Source organism: Ceratotherium simum, chromosome 25, assembly GCF_057802395.1.
Source record: "Ceratotherium simum simum isolate JZ-2026a chromosome 25, ASM5780239v1, whole genome shotgun sequence".
NCBI lineage: Eukaryota > Metazoa > Chordata > Mammalia > Perissodactyla > Rhinocerotidae > Ceratotherium > Ceratotherium simum.
In genome coordinates this window covers 44,088,540-44,109,146 of record NC_141924.1, presented here as the reverse complement: position 1 = coordinate 44,109,146, position 20,607 = coordinate 44,088,540, and the positions used below count along the sequence as shown (strand labels likewise).

Genomic DNA, 20,607 nt, shown 5'->3' with positions numbered 1-20,607 from the left:
ATTTTCCAGTTTCGGAAATTAGCCCCGCGTTGATTTAGTTTCTTGGTGAACCGTTCCTTATTTCGCGGGCGCCTTCCTCTGTGGGGCGCGCTTGCTCCGCCTCTCAGATGCTGCTTTTCTTCCACGGCTCCTTCCGTCTCTTCCTCGGGCGGTCCCCACAGCCCTTGCTCCTTCCTCGCCTTGCCTTGTCACGGTACGTTCCCGAATTACAACCAGGTTGTGTAAGCATTTGCATATATTTGACTCCAGCTTAACAGTTTTATAATTTATGTATAATAATTAGGACTTAAATAAATGTTAATAGCATCAAATAATAGGTTATTTAATGTCAAAGGAACTTTTGCATAAAAGTTCCTTTGTCCCTATTTAAATGCTAAATTTGTTATTTATAGTCTAAGAAACAAAACTATGAACATCAATTTTATTAAACATTTATTACTCTCCTTAAAAAATACATTATAATTGCAGCTTTAGTATGATGTATTCTATTAAACTGTTAACATAACTTAAAAGCAAGAAAAAATAGTATCTTTGTAAATATAATGATTAAAAGCTTTATCTTATTCTAAAACCTCGGTACTTTAGATTTAATTATTTCTTTACTATTTCTACTTCTGATTCCTTTATAGAGGTATAGTAATGCATATTTTGTTGACCCTCAAGAAAACCTTCCTCTAAGCAGGCTCTGTTTATTATTGTCCTCTCAAGTTCTGGCACTCAGGATGTTAATTTCAGGAATAACTGTCCCCAAAATCTGGGTTAGATGCCGTATTAGATTTCTTAGGGCTACTGTAACAAATACCACAAACTGAGTGGCTTAAAACAAGAGAAATTTATTCCCTCACATTTCTGGAGGCCTGAAGTCCAAAATCAAGGTGTTGGCCGGGCCGTGTTCCCACTGAAGCCTCTAGTAGGTGGTGCTTCCTTGCTCTTCAGCTTCTGATGGCCCAAGGCATTGCTCGGCTTATGGCAGCAAAACTCCCGTCTCTGCCTCCAGCTTCACATGGTGGTCTGCTCTTTGTGTGTCTCGGTGTCTTCACATGGCACTCTCCTCTCTGTATCTCTTCTCTACTTATTATAAGGGCCCTGGTCACATTGGATTAGGTCCATCCTAACAACCTCATCTTAACTTGATTACATCTGCAAGGACCCCATTTCGAAATGTCATTTTGAGGTCTAAGGGGTTAGGATTTCAACATATCTTTTGGAGGGACTCAGCCCAATCCATAATAGGTGCCTTGTCTGGGGATGCTGATATCTCTCCTGCAGTAACTTATTTTTCTGCCTCCTATGCAAAGCAGAACTAGCTATCTCCACTGTAGCCCCAGTCTGATATAGGTACCATCCCTTGCCTCCTTCTTCCTCATTCTTGGAGTATGGATATGAAGCCACAGATGGAGCAGCTGTCTTGTGACCATGAGATAAGAAGTGTGAGTGGAAAAGCCACATGCTAAGGATGATGGTGCAGGAAAAGAGGAGGAGCAGGACATACCGACATCATGTTGCTACCGCACCAGCCCTGGGCTCCCCACCTTTCGACTTATTATTTTACAAAAATTATATGCCATTGTAGTCAAGTCCCTGTAGATGAGTTTTTGTGCAACTAATACACCTTCCCTCCCATCAAAAACAACCTCTAAACAGCAAAACTCAAAATGAAACAGCTGTGTTAATAGACTGCTTCCTCAGGCCTAACCTGTGAAAGTCAAGCATGCTTATTAGTGATGTAGGATTGGCGTATCTGAGCAGCTCGACACAAGCAGATAACGTCTTTTTAAAGTAATAAATAGTGTATATTTTAGTTCTATTTTTCTTCTTCTTTTTGTTTTGTCAGTGTGACCTTCCACATTTCCACACCTACTAGGGAAGTTGTAAGGTGCAGTCTCATTGGTGACAGATGTTCTCCTTACGAAAGGACTGTCAGCACCAACCCACGTGTGTGATTGTGTTTGGCTTCATTGCTGACTTTAATTTCAGATATCAGTGACCTCGGACACTGCCCGTAGCAGATTTCCTGTTGGTTTCTGATCTAGATGGCTACTCCGCAGTCCTTTCTCTGCCTCGCTCAGCTTTCCTAACACCGACTTTGGCCTAAGTCCTTAACCCTCCTTAGAACTGGCAGCCCTGTGGAATCCTGGCTGAGCCTTCCTACATTGGGTTAATGAAAATGGTAACCCCCTCGCAAGACTGATCAAGAAGAAAAAGAGAGAAAACAACAATTGTCAGTATCAGGAATAAAACAAGGGACACTACTTGAGGCCCTAGAGAAATTAAGAGAATAATAAGTGAATATAATGAATAACTTTTTGTCAGTAGATTCAACAATTTAGATGGAATGTGCAAATTCTTGCATGAGTCCACTTCCAAAATCAACATGAGAATCAGGAAAAAAATATGAATAGCCTCATGTCAAAAATTGTGAAATGTCTGAGACTGTGTCTTGCTTGCAAGCTGACAAGTTAGTTAACCACAGTTTCAAAGATACTGAAAGAAAATGCAAGACTTCTGGGTAAGAGACAAAGGACAGTACTTTACTTACAGCAATGGTAAGGAATTAAAGCTTTTAAAATAATTTTTATTTCTCAAATTTTATTTATATTAAAGATATACATATGCATAATTTAAGAAATCAAATAATTCTATAGGGTAATAAAAACATAGTTGCTCCTGTAAGCACTGCTGATAGGACATGCTTTAGAAAATGCTTTAGCAAAGAAACCACAAAAAGGAAACAGAAAAAAAAAAAGAGTTGGACTAAAACATGCAAAGGAAACAGCAAAGTAGCTGTTGAAACCACCATTTCCTTTGGGTTGAACAAGTTTAAAATAATTTCCTTCTTAGAATTGAGGAATTAACTAGGCTACAAATGTGGAGCTAGTTGAATAGTGTAAACATTGGTTGGGTAAGTCTCAATGCTATCCTTTGACCGTTATCTCTTTGACCCTTTCTATCTTGTATTCCTACCTGTAAACGCTCAGGTTATGTTCAGATGCCAAACAAGTTTAACTCACGAGTGACTACATCTAGCAGCATTATTCATATGGTGTAAGCACTTCATAAACACAAGCATCAGTCTATTAATATTTATTCATTCCTGCATGTTTATTGATTTAGAAAGTACATTTATCCTGTTTGAATTTATAATGATTTTTAAAATTTAGCCCTCACAATTATCTTAGGATAGTTGGTATACTGTGAGAGAGGACCAAAAATTTAAAATAAAATGTGGAAAAAATGATTTAGATGGGATTTTCTTTGGAAAAATGAAAGTGAAAATTTAGAAATTGGGTTCTTTTTTTCTCATATTTAACAAATGTTTAACTGAAATTTGCAACAATGGACTAATTCTTAGAAACAGAAAAGAATAAAATGAGTATTGGTTGAGAGGATGGCCATAATTTTTTAACAAAGTTATGTGTTAATACAAAACAGCATATTTCACTTTCCATTTGACTTGCAAAGTAAAGAGGGCCATTAAAAATGTATCTATCTATTGGGGCCGGCCCGGTGGCGCAAGCTGTTAAGTGCGCACGCTCCACTGTGGCAGCCTGGGGTCCGCTGGTTCGGATCCTGGGTGCGCACTGATGCACCGCTTGGCAAGCCATGCTGTGGCGGCGTCCCATATACAGTAGAGGAAGATGGGCATGGATGTTAGCCCAGGGCCAGTCTTCCTCAGCAAAAAAAGAGGAGGATTGGCAGATGTTAGCTCAGGGCTGATCTTCCTCACACACACACACACAAAATATTTATCTATCTATATATATCAGAGCTCTCCATCAATTTTTCCAAGAAATCTTATATTCCAGTCCCTGTTTTTCCCCAATTATTTTATTGAGGTCATAAAGGTTTATAACATTGTGTAATTTCAGGTGGACATTATTATTTATCTGTTTCTGTATAGACTGCATCCTGCTCACCCCCAATAGTCTAATTTTTATCCATCACCATACATATGTTCTCCTTTACCCGTTTCACCCACCCTGTAGCCTCCTTCCCCTCTGGTAACCACTAATCTGTTCTTGTCATCCATGTGTTTATTTATCTTCCACATATGAGTGAAATCATGCTGTGGTTTGTCTTGCTCTGTCTGGCTTATTTCACTTAACATCATACCCTCAAGGTCTGTCCATGTTCCTGCAAATGGAACAATTTTGTCTTTTTTTATGGCTGAGTAGTATTCCATTGTGTATATATATATATGCACCACATCTTTTTCATCCATTCATCCGTAGAAGGACAGTTGGATTGCTTCCATGTCTTGGCTACTGTGAATAATGTGGCAGTGAACATAGGGGTGCATAAATCTCTTTGAATTGTTGATTTCAAATTCTTTGGATAAATACCCAATGGTGGGATAGCTGGACTGTATGATATTTCTATTTTTAATTTTTTGATAAATCTCCATACTGTTTTCCATGGTGGCCGCACCAGTTTGCATTCCCACCAGCAGTGTATGAGGGTTCCCTTTTCTCCACATCCTCTCCAAAATTTGCTATTTTTTGTCTTGGTAATTATAGCCACTCTGATGGGTCTAAGTGATATCTCATTGTAGTTTTGACTACATTTCCCTAATAATTAGTGATGTTGAACATCTTCTGTTGGCCATCTGTATATCTTCTTTGGAAAAAATTTCTATTCAGATCCTCTGCCCATTTTTTGATTAGGTTGTTTGTTATTTTGTTGTTGAGTTGTATGAGTTTTTTAATATATTTTGGAAATTAATGCCTTGTCAGATATAAGATTTGCAAATATTTTCTCCTACTTGCTGGGTTATTTTTTCGTTTAGTTCCTGGTTTACTTTGCCTTGCAGAATCTCTTTAGTCTGATGTAGTCCCATTTGTTAATTTTTTCATTTGTTTCCCTTGCCTGAATGGACATGGTATTCAAAAAGATGCTGCTAAGACCGATGTTGAAGAGTATACTGACTATATTTTCTTCTAGGAGTTTTATGATTTCAGGTCTTACATTCAAGTCTTTAATCCATTTTGAGTTAATTTTTGTGTATGGTGTAAGATAATGGTCTACTTTCATTCTTTTGCATGTGGCTGTCTGGTTTTCCCAACACCATTTATTGACCAACACCATTTATTGAAGAGACTTTCCTTTCTCCATTGTATGTTCTTGGCTCCTTTGTTGAAGATTAACTGGCCATAGATGTGTGGTTTTATTTCTGGGCTCTCAATTCTGTTCTGTTGATCTGTGTGTCTCTTTTTCTGCCAGTACCATGCTGTTTTGATTACCATAGCTTTGTAGTATATTTTGAAGTCCGGGATTGTGATGCCTTCAGCTTTGTTCTTTTTTCTCAGGACTGCTTTGGCTATTTGAAGTCTTTTGTTCTATACAAATTTTAGGATTCTTTGTTCTATCTGCATGAAGAATGTCATTGGGATTCTGATTGGGATTGCACTGAATCTGTAGATTGCTTTAGATAATATGGACATTTTAACTATGTTTATTCTTCCAATACATGAGCATGGAATATCTTTCCATTTCTTTATATATTATTCAACTTCATTAATGTCTTATAGTTTTCAGTGTATAGGTCTTTCATCTCTTTGGTTAAATTTATTCCTAGATATTTTATTCTTTTTGTTGTGATTGTAAATGGAATTGTATTCTTGACTTCTCTTTCTGCTAGTTTGTTCTTAGTGTATAGAAATGCAACTCATTTTTGTAAGTTGATTTTTTACCCTGCAACTTTGCTTTAGTTGTTGATTATTTCAAATAGTTTTCTGATGGATTCTTTAGGGTTTTCTATATATAAAATCATGTCATCTGCAAACAGCAAGAGTTTCATTTCTTCCTTTCCAATTTGTATTCCTTTTATTTCTTTTTCTTGCCTAATTGCTCTGGCCAAAACCTCCAGTACTATGTTGAATAGGAGTGGTGAGAGTGGGCACCCTTGTCTTTTCCTGTTCTCAGAGGGATGGCTTTCAGTTTTTCACCATTAAGTATGATGTTGGCTGTGGGTTTGTCACATATGGCCTTTATTGTGTTGGGGTACTTTCCTTCTATACACATTTTATTGAGAGTTTTTATCATAAATGGATGTTGGATCTTGTCAAATGATTTCTCTTCATCTATTGAGATGATCATGTGATTTTTATTCCTCATTTTGTTAATGTGTTGTATCACATTGATTTGTGGATGTTGAACCCTCTCTGCATCCCTGGTATAAATCCCACTTGATCATGGTGTATGATCCTTTTAATGTACTGCTGTATTTGGTTTGCCAATATTTTTTTGGTGAGGAAGATCAGCCCTGAGCTAACATCCATGCCAATCCTCCTCTTTTTGCTGTGAAGCCTGGCCCTGAGCTAACATCCATGCCCATCCTCCTCCACTTTATGTGAGATGCCGCCACAGCACAGCCTGACAAGTGGTATGTCGCTGTGTGCCTGGGATCCGAACCTGGGCCGCCAGCAGTGGAGCGTGTGCACTTAACCACTACACCACAGGGCCGGCCCCTGGTTTGCCGATATTTTGTTGAGGATTTTTGCATCTATGTTCATCAGCAATATTGGCCTGTAATTTTCCTTCTTTGTGGTGTCCTTTCCTGGTTTTGGTGTCAGGGTAATGTTGGCCTCATAGAATGAGTTAGGATGTGGTTCTGTCTTCAATTTTTTGGAATAGCTTGAGAAGGATAGGTATTAAATCTTCTTTGGATGTTTGGTAGAATTCTCCAGAGAAGCCGTCTAGTCCAGGATTTTTGTTTTTTGGGAGGTTTTGACTGTTTCAATCTCTTTACTTTTGACTAGTCTATTGAGATTCTCAATTTCTTCTTGATTCAGTTTTGGGAGGTTGTATGAGTCTAAGATTTCATCCATTTCTTCTAGGTTATCTAATTTGTGGGCATATAGTTTTTCATAGTATTCTCTTATAATCCTTTGTATTTCTGTGGTAGCCATTGTAATTTCTCCTCTTTCATTTCTAATTTTATTTATTTGAAACTTCTCTCTTTTTTTCTTAGTGAGTCTGGCTAAAAGTTTGTCAATTTTGTTTATTTTCTCAAAAAATGAGCTCTTAGTTTCATTGATCCTTTCTACTGTTTTTTTCAGCCTCTATTTCATTTATTTATGCTCTAATTTTTATTTCCCTCATTCTGCTGACTTTTGGCTTTGCTTGTTCTTCTTTTTATAGTTCTATTAGGTGTAGTTTAAGATTACTTATTTGAGATTTTTCTTGTTTGTTGAGGTGGGCCTATATTACTATGAATTTCCCCCTTATAACTGCTTTTGCTGCATCCCATAAGAGTTGGTCAGTTGTGTTTTCATTTACATTTATCTCCAGGTATTTTTTAATTTCTCCTTTGATTTCTTCATTGATCCAATGGTGTTCAGTAGCATGTTGCTTAGTCTCCACATATCTGTGACTTTCCCAGCTTTTTTCTTGTAGTTGATTTCTAGTTTCATAACATTGTGGTCAGAAAAGGTGCTTGATATGATTTCAATCTTCTTAAATTTATTGAGGCTTGCCTTGTTTCCAAACATATGGTCTATCCTTGAGAATGTTCCATGTGCACTTGAGAAGAATGTGTATTCTGCTGTCTTTGGATGGAGTGTTCTGTATATATCTATTAAGTCCATCTGGTCTATTTTTTTGTTTGTTTGTTTAATTCCACTATTTCCTTGTTGACTTTCTGTCTTGATGATCTATCCATTGATGTAAGTGGGGTGTTGAGCTCCCCTACTATTATTGTGTTGCTGTTAATTTCTCCCTTTAGGTCTGTTAATAGTTTCTTAATATACTTTGGTGCTCCTGTGTTGGGTGCATATATATTAATAAGTGTTATGACCTCTTGGTGGAAAGTCCCTTTTATCATTATATACTGCCCCTCTTTGTCTCTCATTGTCTTTTTTCTATTGAAGTCTACCTTTTCTGATATAAGTGTGACAACACCTACTTTCTTTTGTTTGCCATTTGTTTGGAGTGTCATCTTCCATCCCTTCACTCTGACCTATGTTTGTCTTTAGAGCTGAAATGTGTTTCCTGTAGGCAGCATATTGTTGGATCTTGTTTTCTAATCCTTCCAGTGACTCTGTCTCTTTTGATTGGAGAAGTCAGTCTATTTACATTAGAATGATTGTTGATATATGAGGGCTTAATACTGCCATTTTATATCTTGTTTTCCAGTTGTTCTATACTTCCAGTTTCTCTTCCCTTGCTTTTCTGACTGCCATTTCAGTTTGGTGGTTTTCTGAGTTTTCTTCTTATTTATGAATTGTGGCTCTGCTCTGATTTTTTGTTGAGTGGTTACTGTGAGGTTTATATAAAAGATTGTATAGATGAGATAATCCATTTTCTGATAGCCTCTTATCTCATTACTCTAAGAAAGTTCCATCCCTTCCCTCTTCCCCTTCTGAATTATTGTTGTCACAAATTATTCTGTTTTGTGTTGTGAGTTTGTGACTAAGTTGAAGTGCTTATAGTTACTTTTGATGCTTTTCTTCCCTTTATCTTTTAAGTTATAATTAAGTATTTGTTACTCTGTTGTGAAAGAGAACTGCAGTTTTCTTATTTTGTCTGTTTATCTCCTTGCTCAAACCTTTGTAGACCCTTGCTTTTTTGTTTCAGGTTTAAGAGCATCTTTAATCATTTCTTGTAGGGGAGGTCTCGTGACGATGAACTTCCTCAGCTTTTGTTTATCTGGGAAAGCTTTTATTTCCCCATTGTATCTGAAGGATCATTTCACTGGATAGAGTATTCTTGGCTGAAAGTTCTTGTCTTTCAGTATTTTGAATATATCATTCCATTCTCTCCTAGCCTGTAAGGTTTCTGCCAAGAAATCTGCTGAAAGCCTGATAGGTTCCTTTGTAGGTTATTTTCTTCTGCCTTGCTACCCTTAATATTTTTTCTTTGTCGTTGACTTTTGCCACTTTTACTATTATATGCCTTGGAGAAGGTCTTTTTACATTGATGTAATTTGGAGTACTATTGGCTTCATGTATTTGTAACTCCGGTTCCTTCCCCAGGTTTGGGAAGTTCTCAGCTATTATTTCTTTGAAGAAGCTCTCTGCTCCTTTCCCCCTTTCTTCTCCCTCTGGAATACCTATAATTCTTATGTTGCTTTTCCTAGTTGAATTGGATATTTCTTGAAGAATTTCTCATTTATTTATTTATTTGTTTTTATTTATTTTTTTGTGAGGAAGATCAGCCCTGAGCTAACATCCATGCCAATCCTCCTCTTTTTGCTGAGGAAGACTGGCCCTGGGCTAACATCTGTGCCCATATTCCTCCACTTTATATGGGACACCACCACAGCATGGCCTGACAAGCAGTGCCTCGGTGTGTGCCCGGGATCCAAACCCGGGCCGCCAGCACTGGAGCGCGTGCACTTAACTGCTACACCCCGGGGCCGGCCCTGAAGAATTTCTTCATTTTTTAAAAATCTTAGTTCTCCCTCCTCCTCTACCTGAAGCATTTCTATATTTCCATCCTCTAAATCACTAATTCTTTCCTCCATAACATCAGCTCTATTTTTTAAGGGTTCTAGATTATTTTTTATCTCATTAATTGTGTTCTTCATATCCAGAATTTCTGCTTTTTTTAAATATAGTTTCAATGTCTTTGTGAAGTATTCCTTCTTATAATTAATTGTACTTCTGAGCTCATTGAACTTTCTTTTTGAGTTTTCTTGTAACTATTTGAGTTTCTTTATGACAGCTATTTTGAATTCTCTGTCATTTAGATTGTAAATTTCCATGACTTCAGGGTTGGATTCTGGAGACTTGTCATTTTCCTTCTGCTCTGAATTGTTACTGCAGTTTGTCACGGTGTTTGATGAATTAATCCTTTGCCGGTGCATTTGTGGTAGTATCAGGTCACAGATTCCACCTGCTGCTGTTGAGGGGAAGCAGGAGCTGTGTTTCTGATAACACCCCCATCTGCTGGAAGTTTTGTGGGTACAGTGGGTGCTCCCGCCAGCCGAGAAAGTGTTCCTGCATGGGTCAGGGCTGCTGCCGCCTCTTCTTACAGTCACGCCAAGGCGCATTCCCACTTGCAGGACTGTGGTGGCGCTATGGGCACTCCCGCCCTCCAGGAAAGCATTTGCATGTGTGCACAGGGCTGCTGGGGAAGGGTAGGGGACTGCTCACCTATCTCCATTACTTCTCAGGGACCCAGATCATCCACTTTCAGATGTATAGCTGCATGGGTCTCCTAGGCATCCTGTTGTGCTGTATGGGTATCTTCCATTGGTCAATGAATGTCCATTTAGTTGTAGTTCAAAGCAGGAGAGATAAAGGGAACAGCTCACTCTGCCATGTTGCTGATGTCACTTCCCTAAATCAGTCTCTTTTTAAGAACTAATGGAGTCATTATTTTGTTTATTTGTTCTCCTCAAAATATTAACTGATTGGATTCTGGCCAGCATTTTATTTGTCAACAGATTTTGAATAAATTCCTGAAATCCTGAATCTTTTGCAAGAATTGCAATCTCACATTGCAATTGATTTCTTCTATGGAATTTGCCTCGTACTGTAGGGTGTTGACAGCATTGCACAATTAGCAAGAGAACTACAAAGATATTGACTCTTACTGCAAGGATTAGGTATTAGTGATAAGAGAATAGGAATGTTTGAATTGGTAGTAACTATATATGTTTATTAATGAATTTGTGTGTGTGTGTGTGTGTGTGTGTGTGTGTGTATGATAACTGCATTAGCTGTCCTATCCCACCTTGTAACTGTGGTGAATTGAATATGAATACTTGCATAAAGAGGATGCTTATATTTTAAATTTATACGAGAATATGTTAGGACAGAATCTATAGATCTTCTGATAAAGAGGCAGGGTAGCATTATCACCAGCTTCTTTCTAATTCTAATCTCATATTGATAAGAATCTTGAATTTACTATATAGTTTGGAGAATTATTAAAAAAGGAATATTCTTGTAAGTACAGGTTTATACGCAAAGTTCCTAGTTGAAAATATTCCTAAACTCTATCAGTCCATACTTCTGTGTTAGTCACTCTATTCATACTGCACATCGTAGATCATTTATTTAAAACATTTCTGTCTAATAGATCTGTAATGCAAGCCACATGTATTACTTTAAATTTTCTTAAAATTTAGCTACGTTAAAGAAGTAAAAAAAAGCAGGTGAAATTAATTTTAATAATAGATCTTATTTAATTCGGCATATGCAAAATATTATCATTTCAATGTGTAATCAATATTAAAAGTATTAAGGAGATATTTTACATCCTTTGTTTCTTACCAAGTCTTTAAAATCTAGTGTCTATTTTACACTTAGAACACACATCGATTTAGACTAGCCACATTCTAAGGGCTCTACAGCCCCATGAGGTCAGTGGCTATGACACTGGACAGCACAGATTTAAAGACTGAGCTCTTGCAAGTGCCTCAGCTCTAGAGCACATCTTGTCCAGTATCCAAGTAGGCTTCTGTTTACTTAAAATGATTGAGGTGGGAATTCTGAATTAGAAGGTGTATTGACTGAATGTTTGTGTCCTCTCCAAATTGCTGTGTTGAAGCCCTAACCCCCAATATGATGGTATTAGGAGGTAGGGCCTTAGGGAGGTAATTAGGTTTAGATGAGTTCATGATGGGATTAGTGTCTTTATAAGAAGAAGAAGAGACCAGAGCACACTCTCTCTCCCTCTCTGTCTCTCTCTTCACCATGTGAGGACAGAGCGAGAGAGTGGCCCTCAGCAAGCCAGGAAGGGGGCCGTACCAGGGACCGAATCAGCCGGCACCTAGCTGGTGGGATGTCCCAGTCTCCAGAACTGCCAGAAATAGAGCTCTGTTGTTTAAGCCACCCAGTCTATGACATTTTGTTCTAGCAGCCTGAGTGGTCTAAGGCAGAGGGAAAGACTATAGGAGGTAGTAATATAATGAAGACAGACTGCTTCTGCCTCATTGTTTAGTGGAAAAGGAAGACATGTATGTAAAGGAAATAAGGGAGCACAGAGGAAAGGGGATGCTTAGGGAAGTCAGAAAATGCAATACAGAAAAGATAACATTTTAGTTGGGCTTCACAGGGTGAGTAGGAGTTTGACAGAGAAAGAAGTGCAAAAATGACACTTGGGTCAAAAGGAACAGAAACACTGAGTTGCAGAAGAACGTGGCATTTGATGCCTGCTGAGAAGCTTACAGGAGACCAGATCTCAGAGTGGGTAGGTGGCTTGAGGATTACAAAAGGTTTGGATAAACCATTGCTCAAAATGAAAGCGGATCTGATTTAAAATGTTGCTGAGCAATAAACAATGTGATGGTGCCCATTATCATAGTTTTTCTATTTTCTATAGTTCTACTTCATAGAAACTAAAACAACAAACATTCTTTGGTGAAAGACTGGCTGAGCTAGCTCACAGGAAGACCCTAAGTGTGAGAGAATTGAAGATGCTGGTGTGAACATGCTTGTGATTTTTGATTATTGGTGCCTAGGCTACATAGAGAGAAGAAATAAAAGCAGGTTGGATTGGGGGGTTCTAGGCTGAGAGAATAAGGTGAGAAGCTTGTGAATCGCCATGAATATGGGAGCAGATTTAGTAGCAAGTACAGTGCCAGTGCTTGAGAGGTGGGAGGAAGAAGATTGTGGCCCAAGAGTAGGAATTGGAGGTAGAGCAATTCCAGGTGGAGTTTGGAAGTAGAGCAACTTAGTTGGTAAGGCCCAGATATGTCTAAGTGAATGATTTGTTCAAATCAGTGAAGCAGAGTTGGTCAAAGAAGTTTGTGGGCAGCGTGTTAGATAATTCAAATGGAGACAAAGACTAGGGACCAAGGCTCAAGTCTTCAGGGCTTGTAGGGGAGGCCTGAAAATGATGGTGGTAAGAGTGGAATTTGGTGTAAATGAATGTTGTACACCTCAAAGAAGCAGTCTGAGGAAAAGCTGTGTAGCAATGGTCTGGAAGCAGCAGTAGGGAGCTGGGAGAATTTTGGTTCCAACATCCTAAGATACAGTGAATGAGAGTGAATGAGGGCCTTCAGCCTAAGCACTTTGCCAGGGATAAGATGTCATCCAGGCAAAGAGAAGCAGCATGGCATAAAATAGCAGTTATCAAACTTTGGCCATATTCTAGAAATACTAGGGAGAGCTGATTAAAAGCACTGGTGGGTTGTTATGGTGTGGAAATTCTAATGCCCACCTAATATGTAAGTAATTGTGTGAGAGATAATGCTGAGTTTAATTTACTCCTTTCATTTACTAACTGTGTGAACTTGAGCAAATTACTTAATGCTGACTCTCAATTTCCTCACCAAAAATGTAGCTATATAATACATAGTTTCCAGGATCATAATGAATTAAACATTAACTGAGAACATGCCAGGCCATGATATACCATGCCGTGAAAAATATAAGGCTGGTGGTCGTGGATCTCTGTCTTGTGAATGGACCAGAGTGAACTGGCAGCAGACAGCTGCCCTCTTTGAGTAAGTGGAATAGTCCAGCATACAATTGTCAGGCTTCCGCTGTCTTGGGCAGAAGCTAACGGGCAGAAGGTGAAGGCTTGTTGCTATGGCGACTGCACACCAGCTTTCTCAGCTGATTTTCCTGCAGACAATTTGCAGTTTGTACAAAGACCTTTGCCCGGCCACTGAGAAGCTATAGTACAACTGCTGAAGCATATGAATCATTCTCTGAGGTCACCCCAGCAGAGAGGCCCTGGAGGAACTTGAGGGAGTGCACAGTAAGGACTTCTCTCTTGCCTTATGCAAATCAGAACAGCATTACTCAGTAGAGAAACAGAAAAGGGAGCACCAGGCAGATTATTCCACTGAAATTCAGTTAACTCATATTTGGACTCTTATCAAATTAAAAAATACAACAAGAAGATACGAACTTTCAGTAAATAGTTTTTGCTGAAACATATCTATGCTAAAGCAAGTTTTTAGAAATATTTATAGAAAGACAAGTGTAGCAATGTTTAAGAGTTTAGAAATGTATGTTATTCAATTCTCATGTTAACATTATCTTTGAATTCATATTTTTAAAAATGACTAATCTGTTTAAGTATGAGCAGAATTTATCCCAGTGCTCGTAAAGTTGCTTTGGGTGCTGTCTCTCTTGTTATATCATACAACAAGCCAAAGGCAAAATTTAGAAGTTCCACTGTGCCTTCCTCTTTGGAAAAACTATGCCTCAAGGTCAGCTCAAGTTTGGAAATGATAAACTAAAATCTAGCAAGCAAAGGGCGAGAAAACAGGGAGTAATTAAATATGCATATTGACAAGACACTCTCCTTGACCAAACTGTAGTCAGACATCTCTAAGCCCTGTTCTCATCTAGGCCTCAATCTTGCCCCCCATCCTTACTGGGGCTACATAGCCCAGTTTTAGCAAGAGTCCTGCTAAGTCAGTTTAGAGAGCATCTCTCCCACCTTTGACATCTGATCACTTTCAATATCTAATCAGATTCTTCATCCCCAACCTTTGACATCTGATCACTCTGGCCTGCCCTCAGTAATTTTCCGTCCACCAACACCCGGCCCATGCCACCTCTGCTCTTTGGCTACAAATCCCCAGTTGTCTTAGTATAATCTGAATTGAGCCCAGTTCTACACTGAGGTCTCCTTTGCCCTAGTGCAATAGTTTCTGAATAAAATCTATTTTTACTGCTTTAGTTAGTAAAGCTCTGGTTCTCTTACAATATGCACAACCATATACATATATACACTTAGTTCCAATGTTTGAGATAATATATGGTCTCAACACCTATCTGATGATGATGGAAGTATAAATTAGTATAAGTTCTAAACGGTTATTGGACACTCTATATTTGAAATCTTTAAAAGACTCATACCTTGTTGCCCAGTAATAACATGTTTAAAAACTAATTATAAAATATCATTATGTGTAATTCAGTCCATCCATTTCTAAAATTAGGAAAATAAATAATTTATTTAGACTATCCAAATGATTATCAAATGCAAGTGGCATGAACAATCACAAGATAAAGAATTTATTAAAAAAAAAATCAAACACCAGTCTGAATAATTTGCATCAAAATCCATTGTGACTCTATAGCAATAATTTATACTGTCAAGATACAATTTTTTCTAACAGCTTATCTAAATGTAACGCTATAAAATATGAAAATGTTCTAGGTTAAAGGTAGTCTCAATTATACCTATGATATGCATAGGTATATGCATATGCATACCTAGGATAATAAAAGGGAAGTAATAATAATAATAATAGTTAATATGTATCATACTTACTGTGTGTTGGGCGCTTTCTAAGCTTTTTTTACAAATAATTTCTTATCAGTCCAATGAAGTAAGTACTATTATTATCCCAGTTTTAGAGATAAGGAAGCCAAGGCCCAGAGAAGTAAAAGGCCCGCAGCCAGTACATAGGACCGGACTTGAACCCAGACAGTTTAGAGAACTTGTGCTCTTAATGGCTACAAACAGGCTTAGCAATCAGACAGACCCTTTGTTAAGATCTTATTAGTCATGCTCTCGGTCCAGTCATTTAACTTCCTTTGTCTCAATATTGTCACCTGTAAGATAGGGGTAATAATGCATCTCTCACACAGTTATTGTGAAAGCAGTGAGGTAATGCAGTTGAGAAAGCCTCGCTGGTGCTTGTCATCACTGCTGCTAACTGACCTAAACCAACGTGGTCTCCAGTGTCAGGTTCTTTCCTTAAATGTGTGTAGCCTCATGCAGTTGGAGCTAGGTTAGGCAAAGGCTACTTTCCCTCCCCGACAACCTCAATATTTGATGGTATGCTACCGTGACAGCAAGCCTTGGACAAATTCTGCTAAAACTCTAAACATTCCTTAGCAAGCAGTTATAAAAACAGACCTGCTCTGCCCCTGGACACTCCAACCATACACTTGTATGAGAGGCTCACTCAACACATTCTGAAGTCAGGACTGGCCGGGTCTGAAGTCAGGGTCTGTGCTCCGAGTCAGGGCAGGGGCCGGGGCCTCTGTGACAGGTCTTCGCTACACTTTGTTCACGCAATGGCAGGAGGGCATGTTCAATCTTCCTACAAACCATTCATCTTGAACAGCACTCATTTCATCAGTGGAAAGTATTCTGTAACATCCCTAGTCTAATTAACAAACTCTGGTGTCAGTTTCCATAACCATATCTTAAGTGCTGAGACCCGCCTTGGAGTGTGGATTCCTTATCAGAGTACTTCAGTGCTAACTGGTCCTAGGTTATAAATTAGAGTTAACTTGTGCAACTGGCATACATGTAACTGGCTTAGACCAAGTTATTACGATTGTGAGAAGTATTATCACATAGACAATTTAAGAGTGCCGGTGTTTGGCTAATAACTATTAGAATCCTTCTCACTTTCTGGACACCTAACCTTTGTCCATCCCCACCTGCACACCCCCATCCTCAATGTAATAGGTGACTAAAGCCTTTTGGAGCCTAAATATTTACAGAATCTAATCAGAGAGGGAGATATAGGGATATAGGGAATTCTACATCATTTCTCCCCAAGAAATAAGGAAGCTCATCATGTATCTAAAGGACATGTCTAGAACAGTATAGCAAGGCTGAGATTTTGCCATATAATATATACAATTATCTCCAGCTGCACAAACTGTTGCTTTTTATAAAGCACTTTAGTAAAACATGCTGGGATAGAGAGACATACCCCATTATTCAATGATAACCACAACTAATACTGGTGATGGGATAAATTAAAAGCAACAAGAAAAGTTAGTATTTATTGAGGTATATGAGGAAGCCATTTTGGATTAAAACTGATTTGGCCTGAACTTGTTTTTCCAGAATGGTCTGATGTGGCCTGTCAATCATGCATTGTATATCTGCTTTAAACATTTACAGTATCCCAAAGCAAAGAATGATGCCGTTAAAGGTAGAGATGAATGCCTCCCTCCCATATGAGCATTTCTTTAAAGATAAGCATTCCTTCCCAGAAATCAGGGTCAGATTGATCTGCTGTGTACATCTTGTGACCACTGACCTGCTGTGCCTAGCAAAACATCTTGTGACTGTAGTAAAAAGAAAAAAAGTATTCCTGTCATATTTGATGTATGTTCCTTGTTCCAAAATGGTATATAACCATGCTGTTCACATCACTTCTCCAGAGTGCTTCCTTCCCTGGTGGAGGTCCCTCTCCTGGGCTATAGTCCTCAGAACTGGCTCATATAATAAACTCACCCCATTTTTAATCTATTGATTGATTATTAGGTACTTGCGTCAACACTGGTATACCAATATCCCTTTAGTCTTTTATCTATGCATGGGTTTATCAACTGTGTATATGTGTTAATTTGTGCATGATTATAAAGATCCTATGGTTCGCCAAAATAAAAATATTTTTACTTTATTTTTTGATTATAAAAGATAGTATATGCTCACTGTAAAAAAATTTAAACAATACAGAAAAGAATGAAAAAGAAAGTAAAAAAAATCTAAAACGCCACCATTCAGAGATAAGCACTGAAAACACACCTACTTTTGAAGGAGACCATGGTGAAGACCCAGGATAAGGAGAGGAAAGACTCAGCCAAGTTGCAAGCCTTCTGAAAAGACATGAAGGCTTGCATTTGTTTCCAGGTAAAAGTTCCTGTTCTGAGCAAACTACTTCCATGGGCTTTTGTTGTGGAGATGTAGTGTGAATTAAGAAGTTTGAGGCTTGTAGCTCTGAGGAGCTAAATTGCTATGCATAATAATGTAAAAATGGTCTCAGTAATGGTAGACTTTCCCTTTGGCTTATTATTTTCAGGAAATTAGAGGAAAAAATTGATTAGTTTATTTCAATACCAAGAGAATATTGTTTATTCTTGGGAGTTGTATGTGTACAATGGAGATTGCTCAAGCAACCACAAAATGTCATTGAATTTCCTTGCTTGCGAGGTCTCATTTTTCTTGTTCTTGTGTTCAAAGCCTGGACAAACAAGCTCAAAAAGACCCAGAAGAAAATGGGAACAGGCCCCAGGTCTGGTTACCACCTCAGGTTGGAGGAAGGTCTCACTGTTGATTGCCACTAGCTTGATCAAAAGGTTGCCTCTGAGCCCCAGACAGGGAGATGCTTATCCTAGGTCCACATAATGGAAAGGAATGCTAGTACAAATTAGCAGCCTGGACAAAATCTGAAATTATATATGAGTATATGTTATTTTGTGTGTGTGTGGCAACAATAATTCCACCATATGGTTCTGTAATGCTTCTTTACTTTTTAAGAGTTTCCATTAGAAATATTTCCCTCACCCCATTCCATTCTCTGTACCTCTTGATTTTCTAAAACACTGGTGTTTTCTAAAACCAGATCACACTCCACAGTTAAAATGCCCTCCTGTCACCTTTCTGATAAAATCCAAATCAGTGGCAGAATCCAGAAGTCCTCCCTGATCTGACTCTTACCTCTCTCCCTGACTGGCACGAGAGCACCATTTGGATTCTAAATTCCGTGAAACCAGGAACCTACAGTGTTTCCTACTAGCCATAAGCAATTCTTGAAGACCATCTCCACAGAGAGAGACAACATGCAGTGGTTCTTTAGTCTTGCCACGAAATCGTGTTTCCAGCTTCACAACTAGAGAGCACGGCTCCTGTCCCCAGTTCTCTTCATCTCTGCATCCCTTTCCACTGATCAACACCTACCCAATTCCAGCTCAAAGAGGACCTCACTGCCCTGTGTAGGAAGCCGTCTCTACCCTTCCCAGAATGGGTTAAGCACTGTCTCCAGTGGGTCCTTAGTTCCCTGTGCTTTCCTCCATCCAGATGTTCACCTCTCCCTGTCTTTGTCACCATCTCACAGCTCTTACCACTGCGAGCTCCTTGAGGGCAGTGCTATGTTTTTATCTCCTATTACTAAACTGAATACACAGAGCAGGAATTTAATATGTGTTGAATTAATATATTAGCTAGTTCATTTGATCTCCCAACCCCCCCCTGATTAAAGGGGGTAGAAAAGACCTCATTCAGTAAATAGGCAGCTGAGGATTAGAGAGTTTGGTAACTTGTCCAAGGTCTTACCACTAGTTAGAAACAGAACTCAAACTAAAATCTGAAATCGATACCCGTGCTCTTTCCACTGTTCTCTCTCTCTCTCTGCCTCCTCTTTTGCATGGATACACACACACGCACACACATACATCCACCATTGTGAATGGATTCTAGGTCAAGTTCCGATGTTAACCAGATATTCCAAGCACTGTGTGCTGATAAGACTCTAAAAAAAAGTTCTTAAAAAGCGTTTTGCAAGACAATTGTAGAAGTAAGAGATATGTTTTTATTTAACCACCAGAACCTCTGTAAAAATTGAGGTTGTTATTTCTGGAGATCCCAGAATTTCCTTTGGAAATAGCCCCCAACCCAAAAGAAAGTCTGAGGCAGCCTTGTAAAAATCTATGTTGTAATAGGTGCTGTGTCACCGAGAACCACTGAAAAGACAGGGTTAAGAGCACAAAAGGAGCTGCAAACCATATATGGAGAAACCCATTTCTTCAAACTTGGGATGAACTCATGTTCTGTTTTCCGTTTTCTCAAAGCTGCAGTTGGCTGTGCGTTGTAAAACAGAGAGACGCACCCACTCTCGGGACCTGCAGTGGCTCCAGATTCCAGCCCCCCAGGGCTCCCGGCCAGACAGACTGAGCATGCGAGTCACACTTGCTGTGGCGGCCTGGATGGCGTCTTTAGTCTCCAGTTATTCATATCCTGCAAATACTTTGCCAGATATCGAAAATGAAGATTTCATCAAAGACTGTGTTCGAGTTCACAACAAGTTCCGATCAGAGGTGAATCCAGCAGCCAGTGATATGCTATACATGGTAAGGAAAGGATCAGTCTTTGTGGCATAAGTCAGTCAAAAACAACTAATGTGTGCTGGTTTTGGAAGTAAATCCTCGGTGATCCTGAATGATTGTTTCACTGTGATTAATGTGTGCAGTAAATTCACAGTCTGCGGTCAGACCACAGCCAGCCTAGTTCTGTCTGCTCAACTCCTGTTGAGAGCGAGCCCAACAAGTGCCTGTTCTCTGTTGAACACTTCCTTTCCTCTGCTCAAAGGTAGATTTTACTTCTCTTTTCTCCCCTGTTGATTTTTGTAGGGTTTTTTTTGTTTGTTTTGTCTCTAAGTTACTTTTCTTGTTGCCAGCAGTGTGTTGACTTCTCAGGAAGGCAGCGTGGCGTCTGGGAAAGGATGGGATTTTTTTTTTTTTAATTGATGTTTTAATAGTTTATAACATTGTGAAATTTTTGGTTGTACATTTTTGTTTGTCCATCACCATATACGTGTCTCCCTTCACCCCTTGTGCCCACCCCCTACCCCCATTGCCCCTGGTAACCACAATACAGTTTTCTCTGTCCATGTGTTGGTTTATATTGCACATATGAGTGAGATCATACAGTGTTTGTCTTTCTCTTTCTGGCTTATTTCACTTAACATAATACCCTCCAGGTCCATCCATGTTGTTGCAAATGGGACAATTTTGTCGTTTTTTATGGCTGAGTAGTATTCCATTGTATATATATACCACATCTTCTTGATCCAATCATCAGTTGAGGGACACTTGGGTTGCTTCCACTTCTTGGCTATAGTGAATAATGCTGCAGTGAACATAGGTGTGCATAAGCCTCTTTGGATTGTTGATTTCAGGTTCATTGGATAGATTCCCAGTAGTGGGATAGCTGGATCATAGGGTATTT

At 38.9% G+C, this 20,607-nt stretch overlaps 1 protein-coding gene across 1 annotated transcript in view; it reads left to right on the top strand.

The window, feature by feature from the left end:
- GLIPR1 (GLI pathogenesis related 1) overlaps nucleotides 1-20,607 on the top strand; it is a 47,769-nt gene that overhangs the window by 7,984 nt on the left and 19,178 nt on the right. The window contains exon 3 of the mRNA XM_087448613.1: nucleotides 19,452-19,730. Coding sequence (XP_087304739.1) covers nucleotides 19,452-19,730 — 279 coding nt within the window. The remainder of the gene's footprint in view (nucleotides 1-19,451; nucleotides 19,731-20,607) is intronic.